This window comes from Lygodium microphyllum, chromosome 3 (genome assembly GCF_053477565.2).
Source record: "Lygodium microphyllum isolate KBCC chromosome 3, Lygodium_microphyllum_v1.1.10, whole genome shotgun sequence".
Classification (NCBI taxonomy): Eukaryota; Viridiplantae; Streptophyta; class Polypodiopsida; order Schizaeales; family Lygodiaceae; genus Lygodium; species Lygodium microphyllum.
The window spans coordinates 183,173,397-183,199,920 of NC_141137.1; the positions used below are offsets into that span (position 1 = coordinate 183,173,397).

Consider the following 26,524-nt stretch of genomic DNA (forward strand, 5'->3'; position numbering starts at 1 on the left):
GTCTTTCTACTAGCAGTCAGAGCATGCAATGCTTGGAGAGACCTTGCCTTCCACATGAGGGAGAGGTCGTTGGATTTCTCTTGGGGATACAGGCGGCTAGGTGGAGTCCTCCTGGAATGCTTGGACAGGTTTTATGTGGGAGAGTGGGGAGGCTCTCGTGGAGACCAGATTGACCAGTTGGCGGGCATCACGTTGTCCGATCATTGCCCGGTTCTCCTGACACTTGATCCCCCAGCATCTGCCCTAGACACAGGATCCTGTAGGATCCCTAACTCGATCTGTAGGAGGGACGAGGTGACCAGACAGATAAAGCAAATTTGGACCAAGCAGCGGGACAAGAGGGACTAGATCGTAGAGAAGGTTGCACAGGTCCTAGCCGAGTCGAGCAGAATCTGCCAAGCGGCAGCCATACAAGCCAAGTAGCAGTGCTAGGAGGAGGAGAGAGCACTACAGTGGGACCTTGCAGCCACACAGAGATTATTACAGGAGGCACCAAGGGATCCCACCCTCCACGCACAGGAGGTGCGCGCGCGAACAACCATTGCTGGCCTAGAGGACAGGCGTTTGGAGTACTCTTTCCGCACCTCAACAGCATTCTGGGCACGGAAGGGGGACACGATGTGCAGCAAGTTCTTCCAGGTGCACCAGCCTCACACCGGAGGAGAGCAGATACGCAGCCTTAGGTATCAATATGGGAGGACTCGTTCTAGCCCAGACAAGGTGATGGAGATTGCCACAGACTACTACGAGCACCTTTTAGAGCAGGAGACAACCTCAACTAGAGGACAGCGATGTAGACAGCAAGACTGGGATCACATCCCGTCCCTCGTCACAGAGGAGATGGGACACTCCCTCCTAGCCCCCTTCACAAAGAAGGAACTAGAGGAGGCTTTCCATACACAGGATGGGCAGCAATGCCTAAGAGAGGATGGCCTTTCTAAGCCCTTCTTCACTACCTACTAGGAAGTGGTGAAAGATCCCCTACTGATGGCCTTCCAAGAAATTTTCACCTCAGGACAGATGCCAGGGAGTCTCACGGTAGGCCTTATCAGTCTCTCCCCAATGGGAGAGATCGGTTGGAGCTTTCCAAGTGGAGACCGATCACCTTATTGTCAGTGGCCTACAAGCCACTGGCAAAGATGATTGGTAGACGACTACGCCCCGTGCTTCCAAGCATCATCCATGACACACAGACAAGTTTTGTCCAGGATAGGAGCATCCTAGACAATGTATTTACCTTCTTTGAGGTGACAGAGTGGGCTCAGCACAGTGGGCAGAGTCTGGCCATACTACTCTTGGATTTTGAGAAAGCTTATTACAGGGTGGACTGGGATTTCCCAGAGGTCACCATGGTGAGGTTGGGTTTCCCCCAGGCTTGGATCCGTGGGGTCTGCGAACTTTACAGACCGACCATCAACAAGGTCCTCATAGGTGGAAGGCAAGGAGAGCAATTTCCGCTTGAGAGATCGGTCTGATAGGGCTGTCTCCTAGACCCATATCTATTCCTACTCTTTGCTGAGGCGATGTCTCACTTCCTCAGATCACGTGTGAGCGGATTACGCGGCCTCCGACTTCCAATGAGAGAGGAGACTGAGTTGTTAGACTCAGAGTATGCAAATGACACAGCACTCTGCATAGAGGACGATGAGTTGATGCTGTGGAGAGTGAGGCTGGCTCTTGAGGTGTTCTGTTTTGCAGCAAGAGCAACAATCAACTAGCGAAAGTCAGTTGGTTTTCTCACAGACCCGGACTCTAGCATGGAGTGGGGCGTCCACCTAGGATTTTAGATGGGTGAGCAAAGGGCAGACCATCCGATACCTAGGGTTCCAGGTGGGACTCGACATCACTCCTACCCAGCAGTTTCTTCCTACCCTTGATTCTATTCGGAGGAAGCTGACCTGCTGAAGCACAGCTTGCCTCTCACTAGCCGGCTTAGCCCTGGTGATTAACCAGCTCCTCCTAGCAACGGCCTGGTACATCGCCTCGTGTTGGTACTTCTCCTCATCCTACGTAGTGCAGATTTGCCCCCTAGTGCAAAATTTCCTTTGGTCACGGTTAGATGGCTCCAGGGATTCCAGGGCCAAGGTGGCGAAGGCGACCATCACAAGGCATCGGTCAAAGGGAGGGCTCGAGATCATAGACCCAGAGTATCAGAGTATGGCCCTCTTGGGCAAGCTAGCTGTTTGCGGCCTCACACCAAGCGGGCAGACCTGGAAAGTCTTATTGCAAGAGGGTCTTCAAGATTGTAGACCGAGACTTGGCAGGGAGTGGAGGCTATCCCTCAGATGGATCTTCACGTCAGCCCAAATCACCCCCCCCAGATCACCTTTTCTACGCAGCCTACTCCCTGCGTGGCAAGGCCTCCGTAAGGTCCTAATCCAAAGCCCCCCAGGCTGCCAAGAGGAGATAGACCAGTGATCTGGAATCCCCACGTCAAAGATCGAGAAGGGACACAGATTGGCGAGTGCCCCCACATCCAGTGGGCTAGTTGGGAGGCCGGCCCAACTCGTACCAAAGCATTTGGCATGACGGAGTATAAGGAGATAACTACACCTATGGAGATCAATGTGAAGTTATCCATTGAGGATACATCAGCACTAGCAAACATTGGGAGATACAAGAGGTTGGTTGGCAGCCTCATCTACTTGTGTAACACCATTCCAAATATCAATTTTATTGTTGGTGTTTTGAGCAAGTTCTCAAACAAACCACGAGAGAGTCATTGAAAAGCTGGAATGTGGGTGCTCAGATACTTTAAGGGAACTCTTGACTATGGTATCACATTCAATTCCAGAAGTGCTCTTATGGGGAACTGTGACTCAAATTGGGTAGGTGGCAGTGATTCCAGGAAAGAGCTAGTGGTCTACTATCCAACGAAGGAGAATGGAGCAGATATTTTCACCAAAGCTCTTACGAAGAATCTCCTTCGAATTCATCTTCACAGACTCAGCATTGGATCAAGAATATAGTTCACTTACGAATGGACATTGAGAGGGGGGGGGGGGGGAAGGGGGTATTAGATATGCTCAATGCCCCACCCTCATATAGTGCCACCAATGATCCATAGTGCTCTAAGTTGTAAGGCCCCCATTATGAGGAGAAGCCATGTATGAGCACAGACATTGAGTGGGTCCTGACTTGTATGTCACGTGAGGTCTATGTGATCGGATGGCAAAAAGGTGACCCTTGTGGATCTAGCCTTTGGGTTAGATAGAGTCGTTATGTTGATAGCAACTCGAGGCACAATGCATCAAGTTGTGGGGTATGGAAGTTATTAGGGGCCCCTATTTTGGGATCCCGCAATAAAGGGAATATGCCCACGCTGACTAGGGAAGGTTCATCATATGGTCGAACATACCGACCAGACTACCTTCTCAAGCTATAAAAGGAAGACCCCTCTAAAGCCATTGTCAATCTATCTTTCACCCAATCAGAGTTCTTCTAGCTACCCTAAGCTCTTTGCCTATCATCTGTCTAGAATGCGGAAGCATACGGGTGGACAAGAGATTCTGCCCACCATGCCATGTAATCTCTACAAGACATGGTAAAAGTTGCAACCAAGAGCCAAAAGTTGTCACCTACATCTGCCCACTTGCATTGAAACTGTCCACCCTGCCCTAAGTGGCTGAAATGCTTGCCTTTGAGTGGTCAAACAGGCCGTCTAAACATACTATCCATCCTAGACATGAAAAGGGCTGAGAGAGTGCCATAAGGTAGGAAGGACTTACACCTAACATACCTAGGAGAAATGAGAGATGGACAAGGACTATGTCAAGGCTCCTAATGTCCTCCTCTACCTCGGACTAAGGCTCACAAACAAGAAATAAACATACAAAACAAAGACCTAAACACATGTTTGCTAACCCTCTCTCGCATCTTGGAAGTGTTGTAAGGCCAAAGGAGATGAAATGGATCCCGGTCAAAGAAAGAGTGCCAACATCAATGAAGTCATTTTGATAATAAATATCAATGGAGCATGACTTGCCAATCTCAATCTCTAATTGATGTGATGATGTGCACGATCGGCCAATAGCACATATGATCCCATGAGAGAGGTGGGCGTCCATGTATCTCGGGGGGACAATAAAGCCATCACTTGTAGTATGGAGAAGATGCTCTATTGGCAGTTCTGGTGATCGAGGCTAGGTCCCCATATCTGCACTCCATATAGCAATGTAGACATGACCAGCATATCAAATAGCCATAGCTTAGTGCCCAGTTCTTGGAACTGGACCTGTGAGCACATCCTCTCCAACCTCCTAGTGTTGCATACCCCCTAGTCACTCTAGTATCTGCTGCCTCTCTCATAGAGAAGGTAGGTCCTGTGAATAAAACTTACGTGTTGATCTCCTAACCCACTGTGGTGTGGTAGTAAAGTATGTATAAGAGTCTACATATTCCATCTCCTCCAGTCCATAGGTGAACTTAGGTGTTGATCTCCAAACCCGCTATGGTGTAGTATTAAATGCCATGACCTTGGTTTTACCAAAATTCACTGACAACCCACTGTCCTGCACATAGGTGTAATGCATCCAAGTTTCTTTGTAACCCCTATGGAGAATTATCTGTCAATACAATGTCATCTACATACAATAAGAGAGATATCGAAGTACTGGCGGTTAGTGGGACCCCTCTATCACCTCCTTGTAGGATGTAATAAAAGATCCTGTCAATGTAAAGGTCAAACAGTGTCAAAGAGAGGGGGCATCCCTGCTTCACCCCTATGGTGGAGTGGACAAGTGCTGAAAGGCCTTCAGGTTTCTACATTCTACCAATAACCCTCTCGTAGAATGCAAGAATTCCCCAAATAATCTCCTTAGGTACTCCCATGACATGTAGTTTGTGCAGCAGCCTATCTCAAAAACTTAGCAAAAATCCACAAAACAATAGTAGATCCACCGGCCATGACCTCTACCCTCCTCAATAATCCCCCTAAGTGTGAGGATGTAAGCCAATGTGGAGAAGCCTTTCCTAAAGCATGCCTGTTGCTGTGCTCTAAGCCCTCAACCTCTCTATCCATTGTGATCCTCAAGGTCAAGGCAGTTGAAACACCAATTTTCTAAGTCTCGATCATCACTTCCATGGTCCTCGCAGTCCTGATCCACACAATCCTGCCAATCACACTCATTTGCCATAGGTCCCCTTATGAGACCTCCAAAAAAAACACAAAAGCTACTAGATGATGCCAACAAAAGCAGGCAATAGAAGTGCTGACTGTAGAAAATGCAGCAGATGAAGAAGGAGCATGCTGGAAACACAAGGGGTAGAAGGATGATGGTGATGACACGCAGCCTTGGAGCCCTTTCTGGAAGAAAACGCAGTACTACTGGTGTAATCGCAACCTGCTGGTGTAAATGCAGCTTGCTGTTAGTGTCACCCCAGCAATAGACAGCAAGTTTGGAAGAGGATGCTCCACTTCAGTCATGCCCTGCTCTCAGCTTGCCAATGATACCATGTGAGAATGTGCAACAGAAAAGAACACAAACACAGGCGAAAAGAGAAGATGGAGACAAGATGAATGCAATATGAATTACTAAACATGCAATACAAGGCTGCAACTGTCAGCCCCTTCACGTGCAGAGATACATTAGTGAGAGCACTAGATGGAGATAGGTCATGATTGACAATGATGAGGGAGGCTTGATAACTAAATGCAATGACAATGATGTTGGTGGAGTGGGGCAGGCTAAATAGGTCAAGATTACCAATATGGCCAATCTGCTGACTGACCTGCTTGACCTGCTTAAGCAGGTCAGACCTGGTAAAAGCTGCCACCAAGTCCAGAAGTGACAGTCCAGGTCTGGCTTCCCATGCTGAAACTATCCACCCTGCCTAAGTGGCTGAAATGCCTACCCAAATCTGGTAAAAAGGGCCACCCAGAGTCCACGCACAGCTGTCCATCCTGGACCTGCAAAAGGGCTGACAGAGTGCCACAAGGCAACAAGGACTTCCACCTAACATCCCTAGAGAAATGAAGACATGGACAATGACCGTGACAGAGCTCCTGATGTCCTTGTCTGAGTCAGAGAAAGGCTCACAAACAAGACATAATCATACAAAAGTAAGACACAAATACACATGTTTGCTAACATATCTGTCCCCCACCCCCAACCTCAGCACCACCCCTACCTTTCAAAATCCCTACCCTTCATCATAGCAGCAAGAAACGTCAGAAACGTTTAGAAACGAAATGTCAGAAACGTGTTTTGTAAGTTTCTTTCAGGAGGAGGTAAAATAAGAAACGCGGGTTTTTTTATATAGGGATTTATAGTTTCGACTAAGGAAAGAGGTTCTAAACCTCTATGGAACTCTCTCTTAAACAAAGAATGGCTGATTGAGCTTGAGTGATAATAAAGTCGATTGAGAATAATACATTGCATATCCATAATCCATTATTAACTTGTCACTTCTATCAAAGTTAGTCTTTGGACAAGCTATACTATGGTTTAGAACTCCACATTATGATTCATACATATCATACAAAGAAAATTGAAATTAACATGTAAATAACCTATCTAATTAGTCTCTCGTTCAAAATCTTGAGCCCTCACAAGTCATTACACATCATCATCATCATGTTTAACATTGATCAATAGTTTTTGTCCAAAAAACCATGTTTTGGGTTCCAACTCACAAAAAAAAAAAAAGCCCACGTTTCGTACTTTAAGAAACATTTCGTAAGTTTCAAATTCAAAGAAATGTGTTTCTTAGCTGCTATGCCCTTCATCGTACAACCTTGGTATCATCCCCTCCTCGTTCTTATACATCCCAATCCTGCACCAGCCTCTCTCATCCCTCAAATCTTCAGCATGTAATCATTAGCCTTTAGAAGGGGATCTTCCTCCCATTCATGTGGAGCCAATTAAAGATACAAGTGCCCCTCCATAGGTTCCCAAGGCCTCATAGCCCTCACTCACAAGATCATACTTTCATCATACCCCAATGATTCCAATGTTTCATGTGGGAGTCTAAAGTTAGCTCTTTTCAAGAGACATTGGAGGGTCCTCAAAGATCAACCAGGTTACAACAGCAAGCGTTCACCTCATGTGAACTATACTATGATGTACTTTCTTAAAAAGTCCCATCCACATTGTAATATCTCCTCATATCACATTTTGTAATTTAATTTTCTATTCATGAATACACATAAAACACCTGCAAATATAATGAAGATCCGAAAGCAAGTTTGTTTGTCTAAAAGGGCAGCAAGTATGTAAAAGAGAGCTGGCCGAAGCTGAGAGAGAGAGACAAAAGGTTGAGGCTATCCGCTTGAGAAACCATATGTACATAATGTGTACAATGAATAGAAAGTCTCATTCTTGTGTGTGCAATAATCAAAATTTGAGCTCAAGCTTTCTTCTCTACCTTATTCCTTCCACCATAGCCATTGCTTATGAGAGAAATGAAATGAAACGAAATAATATATTAATGTCTACAAAAGGCCAAAATGACCTATGAGACCGTGAGTTACAATCATGTGTATGATGGTACCACTATTTGAGCAAAATATGTAGCACAAAGCAAAATAAGAAAGAAAACTAACTATGGCTATGTGTAAAACATAGAGTTGTATCTAGTACCAATGAGCTCCAGATGGTACAATCTCATGTGGGTATGGAGGGCCCAGCTAGCAATAATCCCCTGTATCTTCCTATGAAGGTGTCGTCGGTGTCTATGTTGAGACGTAGGACGTATGGACCAGCTAAGTTGAACAACCCGATCAATCAGTATAGTGTAGTGTGGATGTGACCAATGTATCGAAGAGCCATAGCTTGGTGCGGGGTTCCTGGAACTGCACTTGTGAGCACATCCTCTCCAAACCACCTAGTGTTGTGTATCCGCGAGTCAATCTAGTGTCTGCTGCCTCTCACATAGAAAACGTGGGCCCTGTGAATAAGACTTCCATGTATGTGTAAGAGTCCACATACTCCAACTCCTCAGGTCCATATGTGAATTTAGGTATTGCTCTCCTGACTTACTGTGGTGTAGTACTAAATACCATCACCTTGGTTTTACCAAGGTTCACTAAAAGCCCACTGTCCAAAGTATAGAAGTGTAATGCATCCAAGGGTCTCTATACACCCTCTGAAGAGTCAACTATCAATACAATGTCATCTGCATGCAATAGGAGAGGTATCTGGGTGCCAACTAGTGGAGCTCCTCTATCTCCGTCTTGTGAAATATAATCAGCAATCCCATCAATGTACACGCGAAGAGGGGGCATCCCTGCTTTACCCCAATGGTGGAGTAAATAGGTACTAAAAGGCCCTCAGGTGTCCGTACTCTGCCCATAACCCTCTCATACAGTGCCAAAATACCCCAAATGAGCTCTTTCGATACCCCCATGGCATGCAACTTGCGTATCAGCCTATCTCTCAATACTGTGTCAAAGGCTTTACGAAAGTTCACAAAGCAAATAGTAGGTCCGTCGGCCATGGGCCCTTCTCTCCTCAATGATCACTCTAAGTGTGAGGATGTGATCTAATGTGGAGAAGCCTCCCCTAAAGCCAACCTGTCCCTATGCTCTAAGACCCCACATCTCTGCCCACCTACTTAACTCATGCTCAAGGATGGAAGCATATAACTTAGCCAATGTATGCCCAATCATGATAGTCCGTTAGTTACTAGGTAAAGTAGGGTCCCTTGACGTGAGGATAGGCACAATAGTGTTCATGCTCCAGCTCTCTGGTAGGCCTTCACACATGGCTCTGTTAAACATGTAAGCTAGGAATCCTGCCACCACCAAATCTCTAGCATGGATCAGTGCTCAGCTACAAATCCATCATGATCTTGTGCCTTTCCTCTGCTAAGTTTGTCAATGGCCTCTCAAACCCTACTTTCTATAAAGAAAGTGGTGGTCTTTGGACAAGGCTCAGGTGGGTCAGGAAGAGGTGGCTGACCCTCCATAGTGTATAGACTAGCTCCATACTCCTCCCATGTAGCAGTGGACATAATAGGTGTGGTCAGACAATGCTCTCTAAAAAGCCTCCAAGCCTCTCTAGAATCCCAACTCAAGAGAGAGGAAGTGAGAGTGAGTGAGTCAAATAAAGTGAGAGAAGCTCATCTTGCTTACATTCTCATCTTCCTCTTCTTCTCTCTAGCACACTATATGGTGTATTTTTGCCTTCATTACCCATCAGAAAGTGAGAAAGAGAGCGAGGGAGTGAGTGGGACTGAGAGGAAGAAGCATCTTCTTCTCCATTTCTCTTCTTCTTCTTGGCAACTTGGAGAGAAGCAGAATAGTTGTGAATTGAAGGTTGGAGCACAAAATAAGCCACATCTAAATCGTTAGGCCATTAAGCTCTCTTAGGTGGTGGACTACAAAGAGAAAGGTCAGTTTGGTGATTTTAATACAACATCTTTAGATTTCTTTGCTTTCTTGATTTCATGGGATTTCTTTGCTTTAGTACAAGCACACTATGTCAGACTCAAGAGATAGCCTTAAACCACAAAAGAAAGCTCTCGAAAGAATTAAGCTGGAGTGGTTGCTCATACTCTCCTTGTGTGTAGGAACAGAAGGCCATAAGTGCTCGAAAGGATTAAGTTATCTTGCTCTCCAATTTGAGAAGGCATGGATAATTCAAAACACATCCAACTAGTTTATGGCAACTAGTTGTGTCAGATTTAGAGGTTCAGCATATCATAAGGATTGAGCCTCTTGCTCTTTGAATAGATGCTCCTTCCAAAACACACACAGCTGAGGTAGAAAAGCCAAGTAAGAAAGGAACCAGCTAAATCAAAATGGAGTCGAGAATAGATTAGGATGGGATTCCTCTTCTTTTCTTCTTCTTCTTCTTTTTTAAACTCATAAAAGTTCTTATTTTCAATCTCCATATGTTTGGGAGCATGAATACATCCATTGCATTGCTTGCTTGCATGAATCAGGGCACAGCATGAGATACCTTGCTTGTAGAGCATAAAACAGAACCATACATGGCATTCTTGTATTTTCGCATTACCTTTTCTCATGCTTCTTGAGTTCAACAATGGTAGAAGAAAAGAATGTGCTTCATGTCCACATGGTAGAGAGTGATTGCTCATTGCTTGTCTTGCATGCAGAAGTATTTGCAAGTGCTTGATCAACTTTAGAAAGCTTACAGCCAGCACCTTGATTGCATGTTTATCACCTCAACTGCTGCTAAAAGGTGTTTAAAATTCCATATTTTATTTGTTTTATTCAGTGCCTCACATGGTCTAACATTACATCCCGCCAGATTGGTTGCTCACTCAACCATTGTACATATGATGTACTTAGCAGTCCATCATAAGACTTTTTGTACATTGTTTTTTTACCTCCTGTTTTCTCCAAAATGTTAAATTTATAATCTTCTTTTCTTGGGAAAAAAATAAGAGCAGCTAACCAAACATAGGAAACTCCCTTCTCATAGTCACTAGGAGCAGTCATGTGCTGTGTTTTAAGCCTCTTGGATGTTTGACATTTCAAAATTCAAATACATGAAATCTCTCTTTGTACCACAACCACCATTCGCAAAATTGTGAGATGCTGGATAGGATATGGAAGTTGACACATTCACGCATCCATAATCAGTATGAACTCCATACTTTAAGAAATTACACTTTCGTACTTAATACACATCCCTTTTTAAAACTTTTGTGATGAGAAAAGTTGTTGTGATCAAGATTTTATTTAACAGATTGACAGAGGACTGATGTTTTGAAGATGATTCAGAAAGTTCTCAGTTTGTTATGTCTCAGTGATAGTTTGCTATCAGAAGTTAATCCACCATGCAAGAGCATCAGACAAACTATATATTTGCTATTTCAATGTAACAAACAAGTACCTTCCAAAGGGGATTGGAACTCCAACAAGAGCAGATAATGTTGCAGCAAAATCAAGCTGCCCAAAATGAACCATGCAATTCAGCAAAAGTCTTGTGTTGGAAAATGTTTTGCAACTTCATCATATCCTCATGAGCATCCACTCACCTGTGGGAAATTCCGGATACATGTCTCAACATTTTCACCCTGCAAAAGAGTTGTATCAAATCCAGAATGGGCCATTAAAGTTAAATATTCTTTAATATAACTTCAACTCAAATCATAGAATGGTTTGTCAGAAGTTTCCTAATTTTAGAACCTTCTTTCTTTGTCATACAAAACCTCCCTCTGCAGTAACCACTCCACCTCCTATTCAAACCTCCATAGTAAGCAGCCAACCAGCAAATCATTGACCCCAAGTCTTAATTGCACACATCTGACCAGACATTAAATGCATAGTTCTGATATATATGCTGTGTCCCTGATGTACACTTAGCCTACATCTTCATGATGAATATTAGTCACTCAAAGCACATCTTTTCAGATGCACAGAAAGGCTCTATTCAAAGCGTGAAGGCTTTAGAAATTGTTAAACAAGGCCAAATTTCAAACATGCAACAGAAGGGGCATGGGTTTCATCAGCACAATATATTAATGGTGTCCAAGATTTCGACCTGGGAGGAACATTCATGAGACAAGATACGAGCACCAGATACTGACCATAGAGAATATGCATGGTGATTGAAGGATTTTTGGAATGTAATGAGCTGGCTTCCTTGTTGCCCATGCAAATAATGCTGTTTCCACCTGAAACAGTCAGAAAATTGAGGATCAGTGCATAGAAATCACAATTTCATCGATTTAAACAGATGGAGATTGCATAACCCAAGAGATTTTCAAGACAAAGCTTAATGCAAAGAAATTGCATGACGGCTGACATTCACTGCCATCATCACTATCATGCCCTGCCCCCCTCTTTCCCGTTGTCTCTCTCTTCTATTCTCCTCTCACCATCTTCCATTCTCACTATCTTCAAAGCCTACTTTTTTTGGAAGAAAAGAAAATTCTAATAGCACCTTGGAACAAATCCATGAGGTAAAATACAGAGAACAAAAGAGGCCCGGTAAGAGACTACTGAGTACATCATAAACACAATGGTCAAATGAACAACCAACTGGTGGGCTGGAATGCCAGACCAGATCCTTCCCACACCCTTGCCTTCCTCACTGCTGTTTTTCTTCTCTTAATCATCAAGTCCCTTTTCTGTGAGAGTTCACAACAGAATCAAAAGCAGAAAATTTAAGCATGAAAGCACAAAGAACTCAACAGAGAAAGAAGAGAACAGAGAACTCAGAGAGAATCATGAACGCGCAATTGAATCCATCAGAGAAAGCGTGAGAACGCAACACAATACCACCAGGGTACACAACCATCAAGATGACCAGCAACGGTGCTCCAACTATCTCCCAATCTCCACAACTAAAGACGATGAATATGTGTGAAAGAGGTATCCTCTAAATAGCCAGAAACAATGCAATAAATGCCGCAGGTCAGCAAGCAGCAAGTAGGACTAAATAACAGATTTGAAATATGCCGCCCATGCAGTCCAATGTGCCACCCAGCTGCACAGCCTGCTGCCCTTGCCATGAAGAATAGCACCCAATGATATGGATGAACAGTAAAATAAACTATAGAATGATGCAGGTACAAGACAACTGTCAACACCATAATATATAAAAACAATGACAACAAATAAGCAATGGATAGCCCAACCCTGGGTGATCACACCAATGCTAGAGGTCCCTCGCAGAAGACACTTATGTTGATGTCGATCATACTCGAACCCTGATCACAAAAAGCTAAAATAGCAGAATCTCTTTGTCTGACATTGACAGCCCAATAGAACCACATCATGACCATTGGATTCCACCTTGAACCATCCTACCAAAAGGGTTCCCCATGTGAGAACCAACTAGGAGCAAAACCAGCTCGCTATCCAAAATTCCCATCATGGACCTACAGCCACAACAACTTCAAGCTTTGAAATGCATAGTCCCTTTCTGACTCTAAAACACATGAGAGGTGGCGACTCACTAGGGTTGGAAGACAGACTATCTGGCCACAACAGCCTTAACTTCCTGATGGGAACCAGAGTCAAAGTTGGACATGGATGAAGAGTTGGAGCCACCCTTTCCCTTTGCCTCCTCCTTCAAAGCTGCTAATTCCTTATAGTCCTTCTGGAGATACCCCTTCTTACTGCAAAAGTACCAGTTCCCCTTCTTCTTGTGTCCCCTCTCTCCAGTCATAGCTATTGTTAGATAGCCACTTTTAGCACAAGATGGCACTCTCCTGTGTAGCTTGAGAGCAGACTTGTGTTCCAACAACATAGATATCATATGCTGAAAGCTTATGGGCTGAGATGAGGTTTGAGCCCTTAAGGCATTTGCAACACTATCATACTCAGGAAGGAGCTCATAGACCTAGTCCCCTCACACAAAGTTTCGAAGATGACCCTGCATAGTCACCAACTGTAGAAGGAAATCTTGCATTGATTTGCCTGCCTCAAAGTGATTAGTCTAAAGCTGGCCATAAAGCGTAACATCCCGCATGGTATATGGATTCTTGTGCATAAGTTGGAACTTGACCCACACCTTTGGAGATGACCCACACGAAGTAACTGCCACTAGGACTTCTTTGGAGATGCACCAAAGAACACCACATATGCCAAATCATCATCATGGGTCTATAGCTAAGATAATCTTGAAAGTCCTCTTCATTAGAATTAGTAGGTCAAGGATCCAATCACCAAGGTCAGGGAGCCAAACCAGAGACAATATACCATACTCTCTTCTGCACAAACCCCCAAGCTTCCCTAACAACGCTACAAGTGTTATAATCAGGACCTTGGAGCTTATCTTCTTTGTTAGTATATAGGGTGCCATAGCGAAAGTTGAAGATACAAATAAGGAAAATAAAGAGATGACAAGAGCACCTAAGCCAGAAATAAAACAAAAGGTTCAACAGTTCACAATTCACAATTCATGGTTCAAAATGCACAATGAACATGTGGCAGTAAGGCAGGGACAGCAATAGGAGCACTTGAGTAAGAAACACTAAAACAACACAGTAGACCCTCTCTAAAGCACAAAAATGCAGATTAGGTGAGAAATGAAATGATATATTAACATCTACAAGAGGACAAAATGACCTATGAGACCATGTGTATGATGGTACAACTGTCTGGGCAAAATATGTAGCACAAAGCAAAATAAGAAAGGAAACTAACTATGGCTATGTGTAAAACATAGAGCTCTGTCTAGTAACAATGAGCTCCAAATGGTACAATCTCATGTGGGTATGGAGGCCTAGCTCTAGCCCGAGCAATAATCCCTTGTATCCACCTATGAAGGTGTCGTTGGTGTCTGTGTCGAGGCCTAGGACATTTGGATCGGCTAAACTGAACGGCTCAATCAATCAGTACTCCTTGTGTGTGTGTGGACTGTGGCAGTGAGAGAGGCTCTCGTGTGGATTGTGGCTGTAACTATATTGAAGTCTTCTAGGTCTCCTTTGCAAAGAAGTCTGTGAGCTGCCTCTGTGAAGGGCCTCGGTGTCTTGGAGCAGCTCTACTCCTGAGGCGCATGTCACGAAGCCGTCGTATCTCGAGAAGAAAGGGGCCAAGGCATCGATGATCGGTAAAATCCATGACTCTGGATAGTGGTCCAAATCCATCTCTAAAGAGACAGTGGAAACGACCGCGAACCTCATAATACCCTGGGCAGCAGGCAGATATAATGCTCCTCTGTCTCTGGCTCTAATTGGCATATCTGGCATATGCACTCCTCCGGATGTGAGGTGCGCAACTAGCCAATAGTACATCTAATCCCATGGGAAAGGTGGGTGTCCATGTATCTCGGGCGAACAATAAATCCATCATCTGTAGTATGGAGGAAATGCTCGCGGTAGAAAGCCATCTTTGTCCCTAGCTCCTGCCCTAGCATCAACCATGTCCGCCTGATATCCAACTGGGTAAGATCCATCCTAATGATCTTGCGAATCTCTGACCTGCTCAGATCAAGAGATGGTCCATCGAGGGAGTACTGGAAGGGGGTTAACTTGTCCATGCTAAAGCCATGCAGCTCAAACCAGGCCGACATCTGTGCATACCAACATGAAGTATCACCCTCTCTAGCAAGCTGCCTGGAGGACTCAAGGGCCAACCGTGCATATCTGTGTCTGGGTAAGTCCCACAGGCTATGTATGTATGCGACCGATCGGGTAAGGACCTCTACCACAATCGGTGTAGCTCCTAGCTCGGCTCTGATGATCTCATGTGGCACTAAGGCCTTACATCTAATCATCCTAGATATCATGGACACTAGGGGTTTCTCCATCGACCTCCATCAGTCATAAGTGCGCCCTGATCTACTACGGTGGTCAAGACTGGGCCCCCATATCTATACTCCATAAAGTAGTGTGGATGTGACCAGTGTATCAAAGAGCCATAGCTTGGTGCAGGGTTCTTGGAATTACACCTATGAGCACATCCTCTCCAAACCACCTAGTGCTGTGTATCCGCGAGTCAATCTAGTGTCTGCTGCCTCTCGCATAGAAAAGCTGGGCCCTATGAACAAGACTCCCAGGTATGTATAAGAATCCACATACTCCAGCTCCTCAGATCCATATGTGAATTTAGGTGCTGATCTCCTGACCCACTGTGGTGTAGTATTAAATACCACCACCTTGATTTTACCAAGGTTCACTGAAAGCCCGGTGTCCAAAGTATAGGAGTATAATGCATCCAAGTGTCTCTGTAAACCCTCTAGAGAATCAGCTATCAATACAATGTCATCTGCATACAATAGGAGAGGTATCCAAGTGCCAGCTAGTGGAGCTCCTCTATCTCCTTCTTGTGAAATATAATCAGCAATCCCATCAATGTACAGGCGAAATAATGTCGAAGAGAGGGGGCATCCCTACTTCACCCCAATGGTGGAGTAAATAGGTCCCGAAACGCCCTCAGGTGTCCGGACTCTGCCCACAACTCTCTCATACAGTGCCAAAATACCCCAATTGAGCTCTTTAGGTACTCCCATGGCATGCAATCTATGTATCAGCCTGTCTCTCGGTACTGTGTCAAAGGCTTTGCGGAAGTCCACAAAGTAGTAGTAGGTCCGTCGGCCATGGGCCCTTCCCTCCTCAATGATTGCTCTGAGTGTGAGGATGTGATCCAATGTGGAGAAGCCTCTCCTAAAGCCAGCCTGTCCCTGTGCTCTAAGACCCCACATCTCTGCCCACCTGCTTAACTCGTGCTGAAGAATGGAAGAATATAACTTTCTTTAGCTTCAAAAATTTCTAGCACTCTCATGTATCCCCAACCATGATAATCCGATAGTTACTGGGTAGAGTAGGGTCCCTTGACTTGACGATAGGCACAATAGTGTTCGTGCTCTAGCTTTCTGGTGGGCCTTCACACATAGCTCTGTTAAACATGTAAGCTAGGAATCCTGCCACCAAATCTCTAGCCTGGATCAAGTGCTCGGCTACTAATCCATCATGATCTTGTGCCTTTCCTCTGCTAAGTCTGTCAATGGCCTCTCGGACCCTACTTTCTGTAAAGAAAGTGGTGGTCTCTGGACAAGGCTCAAGTGGGTCAAGAAGAGGTGGCCACAATATAAAGACTAACTGCATACTCCTCCCATACAGCGGTCGACGTAATAGGTGTGGTCAGGCAATGCTCTCTGAAAAGCCTCCAAGCCTCTCTAGAGTCCTGGCTCAAGAATAACTGATATAGGTCTCGCTCCAGCTGGGCCAAGAATATTCTCTTCTTCCACCGTGTGAGGCGTCCAAAGAGTATCTGTGCCTGTCTGTGGATAGTGGACCCCAGTGCTATCTCTCTCTGTAGCCGTGCTCTGGTCTCACGGCACTCATCATCATACTAGCTGTTCCGAGGTGTTACCCCGATGGAGGCTCTTTGTGTGGGTCATGAGTGTGGAAAGGCTACACCTGCAGCGATGTGTAGGGCCTCACTGAACTGTTGAGTCAGCTCCTATAATGGAACGTCGAGGTCTGCACCATGTAACAATCTAAGGATCTCCACCTCATAGATATCCTCTATCTCTCTGGAAAAGAGGTATCTCGGGTGTCAGTGAGCTGCATGATAGGTCTGTGTGTCAGTGAATTGGAGGTCGATGGTGAATGATAGGTAGGCATGATCCACTGCAACTCGGAAAAGGCGTGGGGATACTGAGAGGTCCTAGATGTGAGATATCAACATCAACTAGTAAAAACATAGTCTATTGTGCTAGCACCGTGTCGATGAGGATAACATGTGAAGGCGCCGAATAGGGGGTATCTAGCCAGGCCATTGAGAATGGCCAACCTATGTGCTGTGCCCAATGACTTCCCCCATATCCTGAGATGTCCTCTCCAGCTATAGCTCTGACACATCCTGCTCTTGTAGCATCTCCTCAGATGCATCAAAGAAAGACACCTAATGGGAGGCTGTCCTAGCATTAAAGTCTCCTAGTAAGATAACCTCTCCCTCCTTCGAGAACTCCCAAATATCCTCATCCAAAGCCACATATGGTGATTGCCCCTTGGGTGGGGCATATCGGGATGTCATAGGGGGGAAATAGCATATGGCAACATACAAAGTGCATTCCTCACCCCGCACTCTCACCCATATATATCTAGCCTGCTCATCACTGCGGACTACCTAGATCATCTGTTGTAGCTCCTTCCTGAATAACACTGCCACACCTCCCGACCCGTGATTACTGTGGTCTATGCATGTCTCCTTCCTGCAAGCTAACTCCCACCTGTAGCCTGTCACCCGTGAAAGTGTAGTATGTGGTCCCTGATGTGTCTCTGAGTAGAACAGTATATCTCTCCCTCTGAATGTCTCCTCAAAAGCTCCCACATCCAATCAGAGGGCTCCATTACAGTTCCAAACTACCACTACAAGGCTGGTCCCATAGGTCTCACACCATCATTTGTGGCACCTTTCCATCACTACCACTCTCCCTTAATTTTTGGCATGCACTCTCTCATGTGGGCTAGTTGGGTTGGTGTGAGATCGTCACCCAAAAACACACCGGTCCCCTTCAATGTACGACGTTGAGCTAGGAAGTCTCTCCTAGCCTCCATGGTGGGGAAGCGGAGAATGAGTGCATGCTCTTTTGAGCTCTCCACTTCTATGCTTTTCTTGCCCACTCTCCAAGCGGAGACATGCGTGTCTCTCTTAATATTCATTAACGCGTATAGCACCTTGGTGTCCTCATCCACTTTTTCATGCATCTTCAGCCCCATCACCCGAACATGGAGTGCTCTCATTTTCCTTTTTTGTTCCTCCTCCAATGTGTAAGTGATTATGGTTGTTGTAGGTGCATGTGCTAGGTGTTTCCCCTTCTTTGTAATTTGAATCCATTGCTCCGCCTCCTCTACTTGCTGTTGGGTTTTCTTGAGCATCTCTGCCCAAGAAACAGCCTCCTTCGTCATCTCCTCCTCCTTTTTTTGGAGTTGTTGTACTTCCTCTTTGATGCAGGTGAGCTCCTCAGTCATGCTAGGTTGAATTTCTCCTTCCTCTAGCATGGGGCTGAGCTGAATGTCAGTCAGTTAGCTGCCTAAGTGATTGAATCTCCCCATTTTCAATTCCAACTTTTTAATCTTATCGTTCAGCTGTCTGTTCACTATGCTCAATCCGTTGTCATACTCCTTGACTTTGTTGATGGCATTGGTAATCATCTGCTCTATTTGGACCTTCTCCATTTTGGGGGCGAACTCCGTCTTGTTGTTTTGGGCCTGGGCAGCTCGACGGGAACTAGTGAGATGGTGGGCGGTCGGTGCCAGCTGGATGGGAGTTGGTGGGTGAGTCGATGCAAGTTGGTGGGCCGATCGACGCACGGGAGCTAGAGGCGGAAGCATCAAGGAGCTGGTGAGCCCAGGTGTCGGGGAGTTGGTGGGCCCAGGCGTTGGGGAGCCAGTGGGCCAGTTGACACGTAGGAGGTGTCAAGGAGCTGGTATTGGGCCGGTCAACATGCCGCCAGTCGACATGCGGGAGCTGGAGGCCAGGCGTCAAGGAGCTGGTGGACTGATCGACATAAGGAGAGATGAAAACGCAGAATTTTACATCAGCCACAGCAATAAACAGCAGCTCAAAGAGATCTCAGGTGGGGAAACAACCTCCCACACAGCAAAAAATGCAAGAGGGACAGTGCCAAATAGGTGTAGAAAGCTGGCGGCAGCCAGGTTTCAGCTTTAAAGTTAAAACAAGCCACCCAATTGAGGAGCAAGCCAAACAGGCTAGAAAACACTAGGAGTCCCAAGAGATCCTCAATCTTCTTTTGCAAGATGATGGTGAGCTTGGTAAAGTCGGGCATATTTTCTTGGAGATTGGACAAACCCCCAAGCTTCCATAACAGCACTCCAAGTGTTATAATCAGGACCTTGAAGCTTCTTTGTTAGTAGATGGGGGTACCATACAGAGAATTGAAGATACAAACGAGGAAAATAGAGAGATGCCTAGAGCAGCTAAGTGATCAAGATCCAGAAACAAAACACAAGGTTCAACAGTTCACAATTTACAATTCACAATTCAAAACACACATGTGCCAATGAGATAGGGACGACGGTCAGAGGAGTTGAGTGAGATACACTAAAACAACACAATAGACCCTCTCTAAAGCACAAAAAATGCAGATTAGGTGAGAGACATGAAAACACAGAATTGTACATCAGCTGCAGCAATAACCAGCAGCCCATAGAGCTCTTAAGGTGGTGAGGACACCTCCACACAGCAAAACATGCAAGAGGGGCAGGGCCAGATGGGTGTAGAAAGGTGGCACGAGATAGGTTTCAGCTTTAAAACATGCCGCCCAATTGAGGAGCAGGCCAGACAAGCAGAAAAATGCAAGGAGGAATCACCAAAGATCCTCAATCTTCTTTTGCAACATGATGATGAACTTGGTAAAGTCAAGTATATTTTCTTGGAGATGAACGTGGTTCTCAAATTTGTTTGAGGATTTTGGAAGATTTTATCAGAATGAACAATAGAAGTGGAAGAGTCACAACTGCTGCACAATGAGAGGAATGAATCATGAAAGAATGAGCGGCCAGTGAAATCCATGACACGATACAAGAGATGTGCTGTATAAACCACACAAGCAAATGGCACGTTTGATGACCAGCAATACCTCCAGTCTCGCTCTCTCCAAGTGGATGTGATCCGATACTACAAGAATGGAGGATTGGAGTATACATAGGTCCTAGGACAAGAGGTGAGATGAATGAGCTAGCCCTAAATGAGTCACCCAATTGAAATGCTAATAAAGGGCCTAACACCCATGAAATGGACACACCACTAACACCCCCTCTCAGATGGATATCTGGATCAGTTAGAGTTCACAAGATGCTCTCGACAAAGGATTAGAGTTGTGGCTCATTGTGATAGGACTTAGTACCTAGACCTAGACCCTCAAACTTGTCCTATCTTGTCAGACCATGCTCTAGGTGCTTGCTTCAAGCCATACAAGGCTTTCTTCAACCTGCAAACAAACTCAGGATGAACAGCGTGCACATAACCTGGTGGCTGCTCCATATAGACCTCTTCTTGCAAATCACCATGCAAGAAGGCATTCTTTACATCCATCTGATGTAAAGACCATCCCTTTGATGCAGCCATAGCAATGACTGCTCTTACGGTTGCCATCCTTGCAACCGGACTGAATGTTTCTTCATAGTCAATGCCATATGTTTGTGCATACCCCTTGACTACTAATCTTGCCTTGTATCTGTTCACAGAACCATCTGTATTGTGCTTCACCTTATAAACCCACTTACAGCCAATTGCATTCTTACCTTTAGGCAAAGGTATCAACTCCCATGTAGCATTTGCTTCCAAGGCATCCATTTCTTCATCCAGGATTGGGCATAAAGGAGGATGCCGCTACAAAGACTTTAGTGGGATCCTAGGGAGTGGGTATGGAGAGATCCATCTGCAAAAAGAAGGTAGCAGAAGAGCAGGTAATAGCAAATCAGGTCACCCACTTGAGGAATAGGTTGCCAAATATGCAGTAGGCCTGAGTGCAGCGAAAAGTAACACTTTGAGACCTGAAAGCAATAATAGTAGCACAAATCACCAAAACTAGCAATGCTGGTTGTCTGATACCATGTGAGATGAGCAACAAAGCAAAGGAAACACAACTATTGAACATTGAGAAGACTGAGCAGTGAAAGAGAGAACTCAAGAACTCAAACAATAAATAAATAGGCAATCGAATCCCTAGCACAATTCAAGACATGTACCATACAAACCACATAAGTGAATGGCATGTGCAGTGACCAGCAATACCTCCAGTCTCCCTCCCTCTAAGTGGATGCGAACCAATACTATAAGAATGGAGTAGTGCAGTATATATAGGCCCTAGGATGAGGCCCGATACAAATGAGCTGACCCTAAATGGGCTGCCAAACTGCCTATAAAGATACCCAATAGAAAGCCTAATAAAGACCCTAGCATCTATGATATATAAATAGCACTGACAGATTTTGCATGACCTACATAAAACAATCTTCATAAGTGATGGTCTTTTCAAACTTTTTGAGCTAATCCACTAGCTTTATAAGTTTTTGAACTTGGGCGAGTACGTTAGTCCCTTCAAAATTGATATGCATTAGTTGTTCTTCCAATTGTAATTGACAAAGGTTACTTGTACCAGCATACATATTTGAGATATCTACAGAGAGAAGCTGCCATCTTGTGTTCACCTACAAAGGCAATACTCCTTCAAGACAGCTGCAATGAGGCCAGCTAAAGCTGTTTGCTTGCGCATCTCACATTGTTGAAGGCAATTACCACGTTTAAGTACTCTTCTAAGGTTGCAAACCTTTGCCTTTGATAATGTCATAACATCAGGGCATCTTCACGCAAGGGCCAACTGGTTTCTTTAAGAGTGAGTTGTTGTTGTCAATCGCTTTGATGATACCTATTTGGACAAACACAATCCCTCCACAATGTTGGATTTAGGGTCAAAGTACCACACATCAAAATTCACAACATACATACAAGAATCATGTAAAAAAGGGTCATCAGTACATTGCGCATTAAATGCCCACACTTTATATTGCACATCATTTATAGATTCTGAATTGCAAGGAGAGGAATCTGCAAGAGCCATACTAGCCTCTTTCTTCTTCACCTCTTTCGTAACAAATTTAGGAAGGTATTACTTTGTCTAAACAGTACTTCCAATTTTCTACTTACTACTAGTAGATTAGGTAGCTTTTCCTTAACTTTTCTTCCTAGCCACAAAAGCTTGATCCATAATACACATAATGGACCTATTTTAACAAGATTGTTCTTGCAACAAAACGAAAATCAACTCATCAAATGACAAAGCATTGGGATGCCTTTCGTCATCAAATGTGGAGTAGAGGCAAAACTCTGAGAAGAATCAGAAAGACCATCGAGAACAATCTACCATAGTTGCACTCGTACGTAGTACCAACTGGTTTGTACTATACGGTTCGTACCGTACCGTACCGTACGAATTCGTACAAAAAAACAAGCACTTTTTTTTTCCTTTTTTTTTTCTGCGTGGTTGTTGTTGGTGGTGGTGGTTTGAGTTGTTGACTGTTGTTGTTGTGGTGGTGGTGGTGGTGATTTTGTGGCCTTGATCGATCAACCAAGAAAGGGGGTGGAAGCTTGATTGGACTCCTCATATATGTTTTGTTATGATTTATCCTAGAGCCAAAGGCCATACATAAGGTATTCAAGCAGTTCCAAACGTTTCTAATTGATGTCCCATCATTTTTCACAATATGTTAGTGTCATCAATAAATAAATTCAGCACCATTTGAGAATCATCAAGTAGCTTAATCCTATTGATTTTACCTTTGTTTACAACCCATTTTGCACCACCCAACCCAAAGCATTAGTACACATTGCTAATAAAGCTAGGCTAGAGGATAGCTTGGCCTAATGTACCTTCTGAGAGTACACGAATTAGTGAATGTACCATCGGTAGCTACTTTAGCATTAGCAATGCCAAACAAAACCATAACAAAATTCATAAATCTTTTACCAAAACCTTTGGTGGTTTGTTTAGTAACTGTTGGTCTCACAGGTCATTTTGGCCTCTTGTAGATGTTAATAAAGCATCCCATGTCATTTCATCTCTCTCTCTCTCTCTCTCTCTCTCTCTCTCTCGCTCTCTCTCTCTCTCAAGCATACATGCCTCTTATTTGTATGATCATTCATATATGATGTATCCACTCCTATGTATGTACTTGTAAGTTGTAGCGCATGTTCCACATGCGGCATATGCCATAGAGGTTTTGGCGTGTTACCCTCAAGTATTCATCTTATTTACTCCAATAGCATTGCTATTTAGACTTTAAACATCTGTTCTATCATCTATAGTTCAAAATAATGAAGTTAATTTTTTTTTCGTACTAATATCGTACCGTACCTTATAAAATCTTAAGGTACCATTTAGTACCGTACTTTTCGCACCTGACAACTATGCAATCTACACAAGCGAACTATCTGGTAAAAAACTATCCACAAAGTCATCCCCATCCAAGTATTCACTCTCTATTGGTTACACAAGTAAGCAACATGGGCCCCATTTCTTCCTTCATACAAATGTACAAGTGTATCGCAAGCCTCTAACTCTCTTGCATGAACAAATATATGGGATTATGGTACGCTTAACAGATATTGTAATCAAGGCATGAGCCACTGCATCTTTGTCATCCTAGCAAATTTGTGCTCTAGTATTAACTAGAGCACAACTAAAACCTGTAGCACCCTCAATAGTACTTGTTCCTGCTGCACTTGCAGCTTCTACAACCACAAGAGCACATACTTCAATTCCCTGCACAATGTTTCAAAGCCCTTTTGCAACCAATACATGACCCATTATATAAACCTACAATAGATGGTTGGTTCCATCCAACTTGTTCTCAATAGCCAACATGCCCAATACATCATTGTTTTTGGGCTAGCCATGGTCATTGACTACACTTGATGCAAAAGCCGTCTGTATAGAAGAAAATTTACACAAAACCAATCTATGCTATATAGCTCAACACAAAGTAGACTAAAAAACCCTTACCTTCAAAAATAACCATTGTTGAAAATTTTGCACAAAAGGACAAAATAGCCTATGCAATACTCGCAATAATGCAAACGTGGCTTGAAATGAACCTTAATAAAAAATCTAACAATGCCTAGCTCTGCGCACTATCCCACAATATTTGTCGACCTACGAATGCTTGTAAAATTTCATCCCAATCGAAGGACATAAAGCAAACAGTGTTGACAACTCTAGCCAAGACATCAAACCCAATCTAACACCAATTCTTTGGATTTAGGGTTGCAAAAATGCACACACAAGGCTTGAAGAAGAAGAAGCCTAAGAGCACAAAACACATGGTACATTGAGAGATAACAATGTAGAAGATTTAGAAGACCAAGTATGTGGTAGAGTGAATAGGTATATATACAAGGCTAGGGGGGAAAAGCGTTGTAGTGAGAAAAAGTGCCTTGGTAGTCCTAAGTGTGTTCCCACATGTTACTACCAAAATACGGTAATTACATTGGATAATAGAATTTTGGTCACATGTTAGCAATCAAAAGGTTTTAGAACTTTGCCTCAAGCATTGACAAGCCTCCACCTTCTCATTGGTGTAGAGAATGTACAATCCAAAGTCCCTGATACATCACTCATGTTACTCTTGCTCCACCCTTGCAAAGTAGCTTATATGGACAAGAATATGAGAACTACATGCTCTTGTAAGAAAACCGTACTTCCACACATTCACCAAACAAGCCAGCCATGGTGCATGAATACATGGGATGCATTTGCCTCATGTACCGTATCTAGTGTCCAATGAAGTGCAAAGCCTTTCATGACATTTGTGCCAAAACCCTAACAGAACTTTTCCACCGCTTTCCAGCTCCTCGCAAAGTTCAAACTTCATTAGCCTTTAGAAGAAGAATTTGCTCAAATTCACTTTTCTCTCAAATTGTTAACTATAAAGAGGGTCTCCCTTCCATTTTCTTTTTACCTTTTGTATTTCTTTCTCTCATTGAAGGTTGGTTGGTTGTGTATAGGTGGAGCAAAGGCGGTAAAGGCCTGATCTTTTTCCCCCTCAAACACTCATAGAAGAAGATAAATTTTCAAAACTCAGATGGATGGGCAGAAGAACCATTCCGTAAACATGTCAGACAAACTGCAATAACACGCTTGAACACAAGAAATTGGCAATCATGTTTTGCAATGGTGTGTCAACACAGAAATTTTTATTCAATAAGAAACCAATATTAGAAGGAAAACCAAGAGAGTTTAAAAAGTAGCTAACCTCTTCTGATGTTCCCCCACCATGATCTCCATTCAACGTTTGGCCATGATCACCCATTACCAACAACAGTGTATCTTCATGGAGTCCCCCTGGAAATGACTCATTCTGAAGAATTGACACAACATGCTGAAATAGATTTAACTGTTAGATTTTCCCTACAAACATTAAAAACAGAACAGCATCCCATAACAAAGTTGAGAGTTGTGAGTGCTCGGGAACACAATAAAAGTACCTCTACTATTTTATTATACTGCTCCAACTTTTCAACCATGTGAGGGGACTCCACTCCAAAAATATGGCCCACATGATCCTAGTCATTTTAACTAGTATCAGCACATCCTGTGCCAGTTGTATTCAGCACACCCAAACAAATATGAACAGAACCAAGTGATGTTCATGAACGTACCACTCCTAAGAAGTGTCCAATAAGAATGTCCCAATTGTCCTCATATAAAGCAGGAAATAGGTTATCAACCACACCATTATCTACCTGTTCAAGCACATCCAAATGACTAGTTAAATAAATTTGTAAATAGAGCTTGACAGCATAAGAAACATAGTCATACAGATCATAATAGCCAGTTCCGAGCATCCCTAAAACAAATGATGCCCTGATATGCTGCACATTGAAGATGGATAAGTAGTGCTCTTATGACCAGTACAATGCAGGGAAATGCTTCTCAATGCTGCATATATTGCTGGTCGAACTGCTGCTACTAATACTGTGAGTATAGACTACTGTCCCATGTTGAATGCAACCGACATAATGCTCTCCAAACTTCTCCCATGGCCTTCTCATGCATGCTTCTTTTTTTGCAAGAATTTTACTTGCACTAGTTATGAAAAAGCATATTCGCAAACTGTTTTTCCTTTTCAGGGATCCAACATCATTGACCTTCTTCCAACAAAAGATCTGTAAAAGCAAAGACACAGCCAACTTTCTAGAATAGGGAAAGCTACTAGTGCAAGCAAAGGCTGTCTTTGGCCTATTTTCAGAATTGATAGAGATCTAGTTGTACTCACTGAAACCATCCATGAAGCAATACAAGGCATGACCTGCAAGATCTTCCAAGACCTTCCAAGACCAGGCCTGTCAATAAAGGAGACGGGAAAGCCATTTTTGATTGTGGCCTTGTCAAGGGGTAGAAAATAACTTGTTGGTTTTGTGCTTGGGGATGAAGACCATAGGAGAGAGCCACTCTGAACATAGTTGAGGGAAACGGGGAAACAGAAATGCAAACATATACAAAAACTGAAACAGAAACAGAAACAGCAAGTCTGGAGGAGAGGGAAATAGAAATGCCACGTCATCAAGGGTGGGAGGGCAAAAGGGGGAGGGAGGGAAGAGAGGCGTGCACTTAGAGCCCAGGTGCTTAGATGT

General features: G+C 43.9%; 1 protein-coding gene and 1 pseudogene across 3 annotated transcripts in view; both read right to left on the reverse strand.

Annotated features, from left to right (window-relative positions):
• The window catches only part of LOC148039280 (Alkaline-phosphatase-like family protein), a 182,263-nt gene that overhangs the window by 63,395 nt on the left and 92,344 nt on the right, over nucleotides 1–26,524 (reverse strand). For all 3 annotated transcript variants that reach the window (XR_015690400.1, XM_087675170.1, XM_087675171.1), the window contains exons 6-11: nucleotides 25,550–25,633; nucleotides 25,376–25,453; nucleotides 25,144–25,269; nucleotides 11,500–11,586; nucleotides 10,948–10,986; nucleotides 10,803–10,858 (exon numbers count right to left, since the gene is read on the reverse strand). Coding sequence is in view for 2 of the 3 variants with exons in the window: in XM_087675170.1 (XP_087531296.1) it covers nucleotides 10,803–10,858; nucleotides 10,948–10,986; nucleotides 11,500–11,586; nucleotides 25,144–25,269; nucleotides 25,376–25,453; nucleotides 25,550–25,633 (470 nt within the window). In the remaining variant the exon portion in view is untranslated. The remainder of the gene's footprint in view (nucleotides 1–10,802; nucleotides 10,859–10,947; nucleotides 10,987–11,499; nucleotides 11,587–25,143; nucleotides 25,270–25,375; nucleotides 25,454–25,549; nucleotides 25,634–26,524) is intronic.
• Nucleotides 14,640–15,872, reverse strand: LOC148039281 (uncharacterized; annotated as a pseudogene).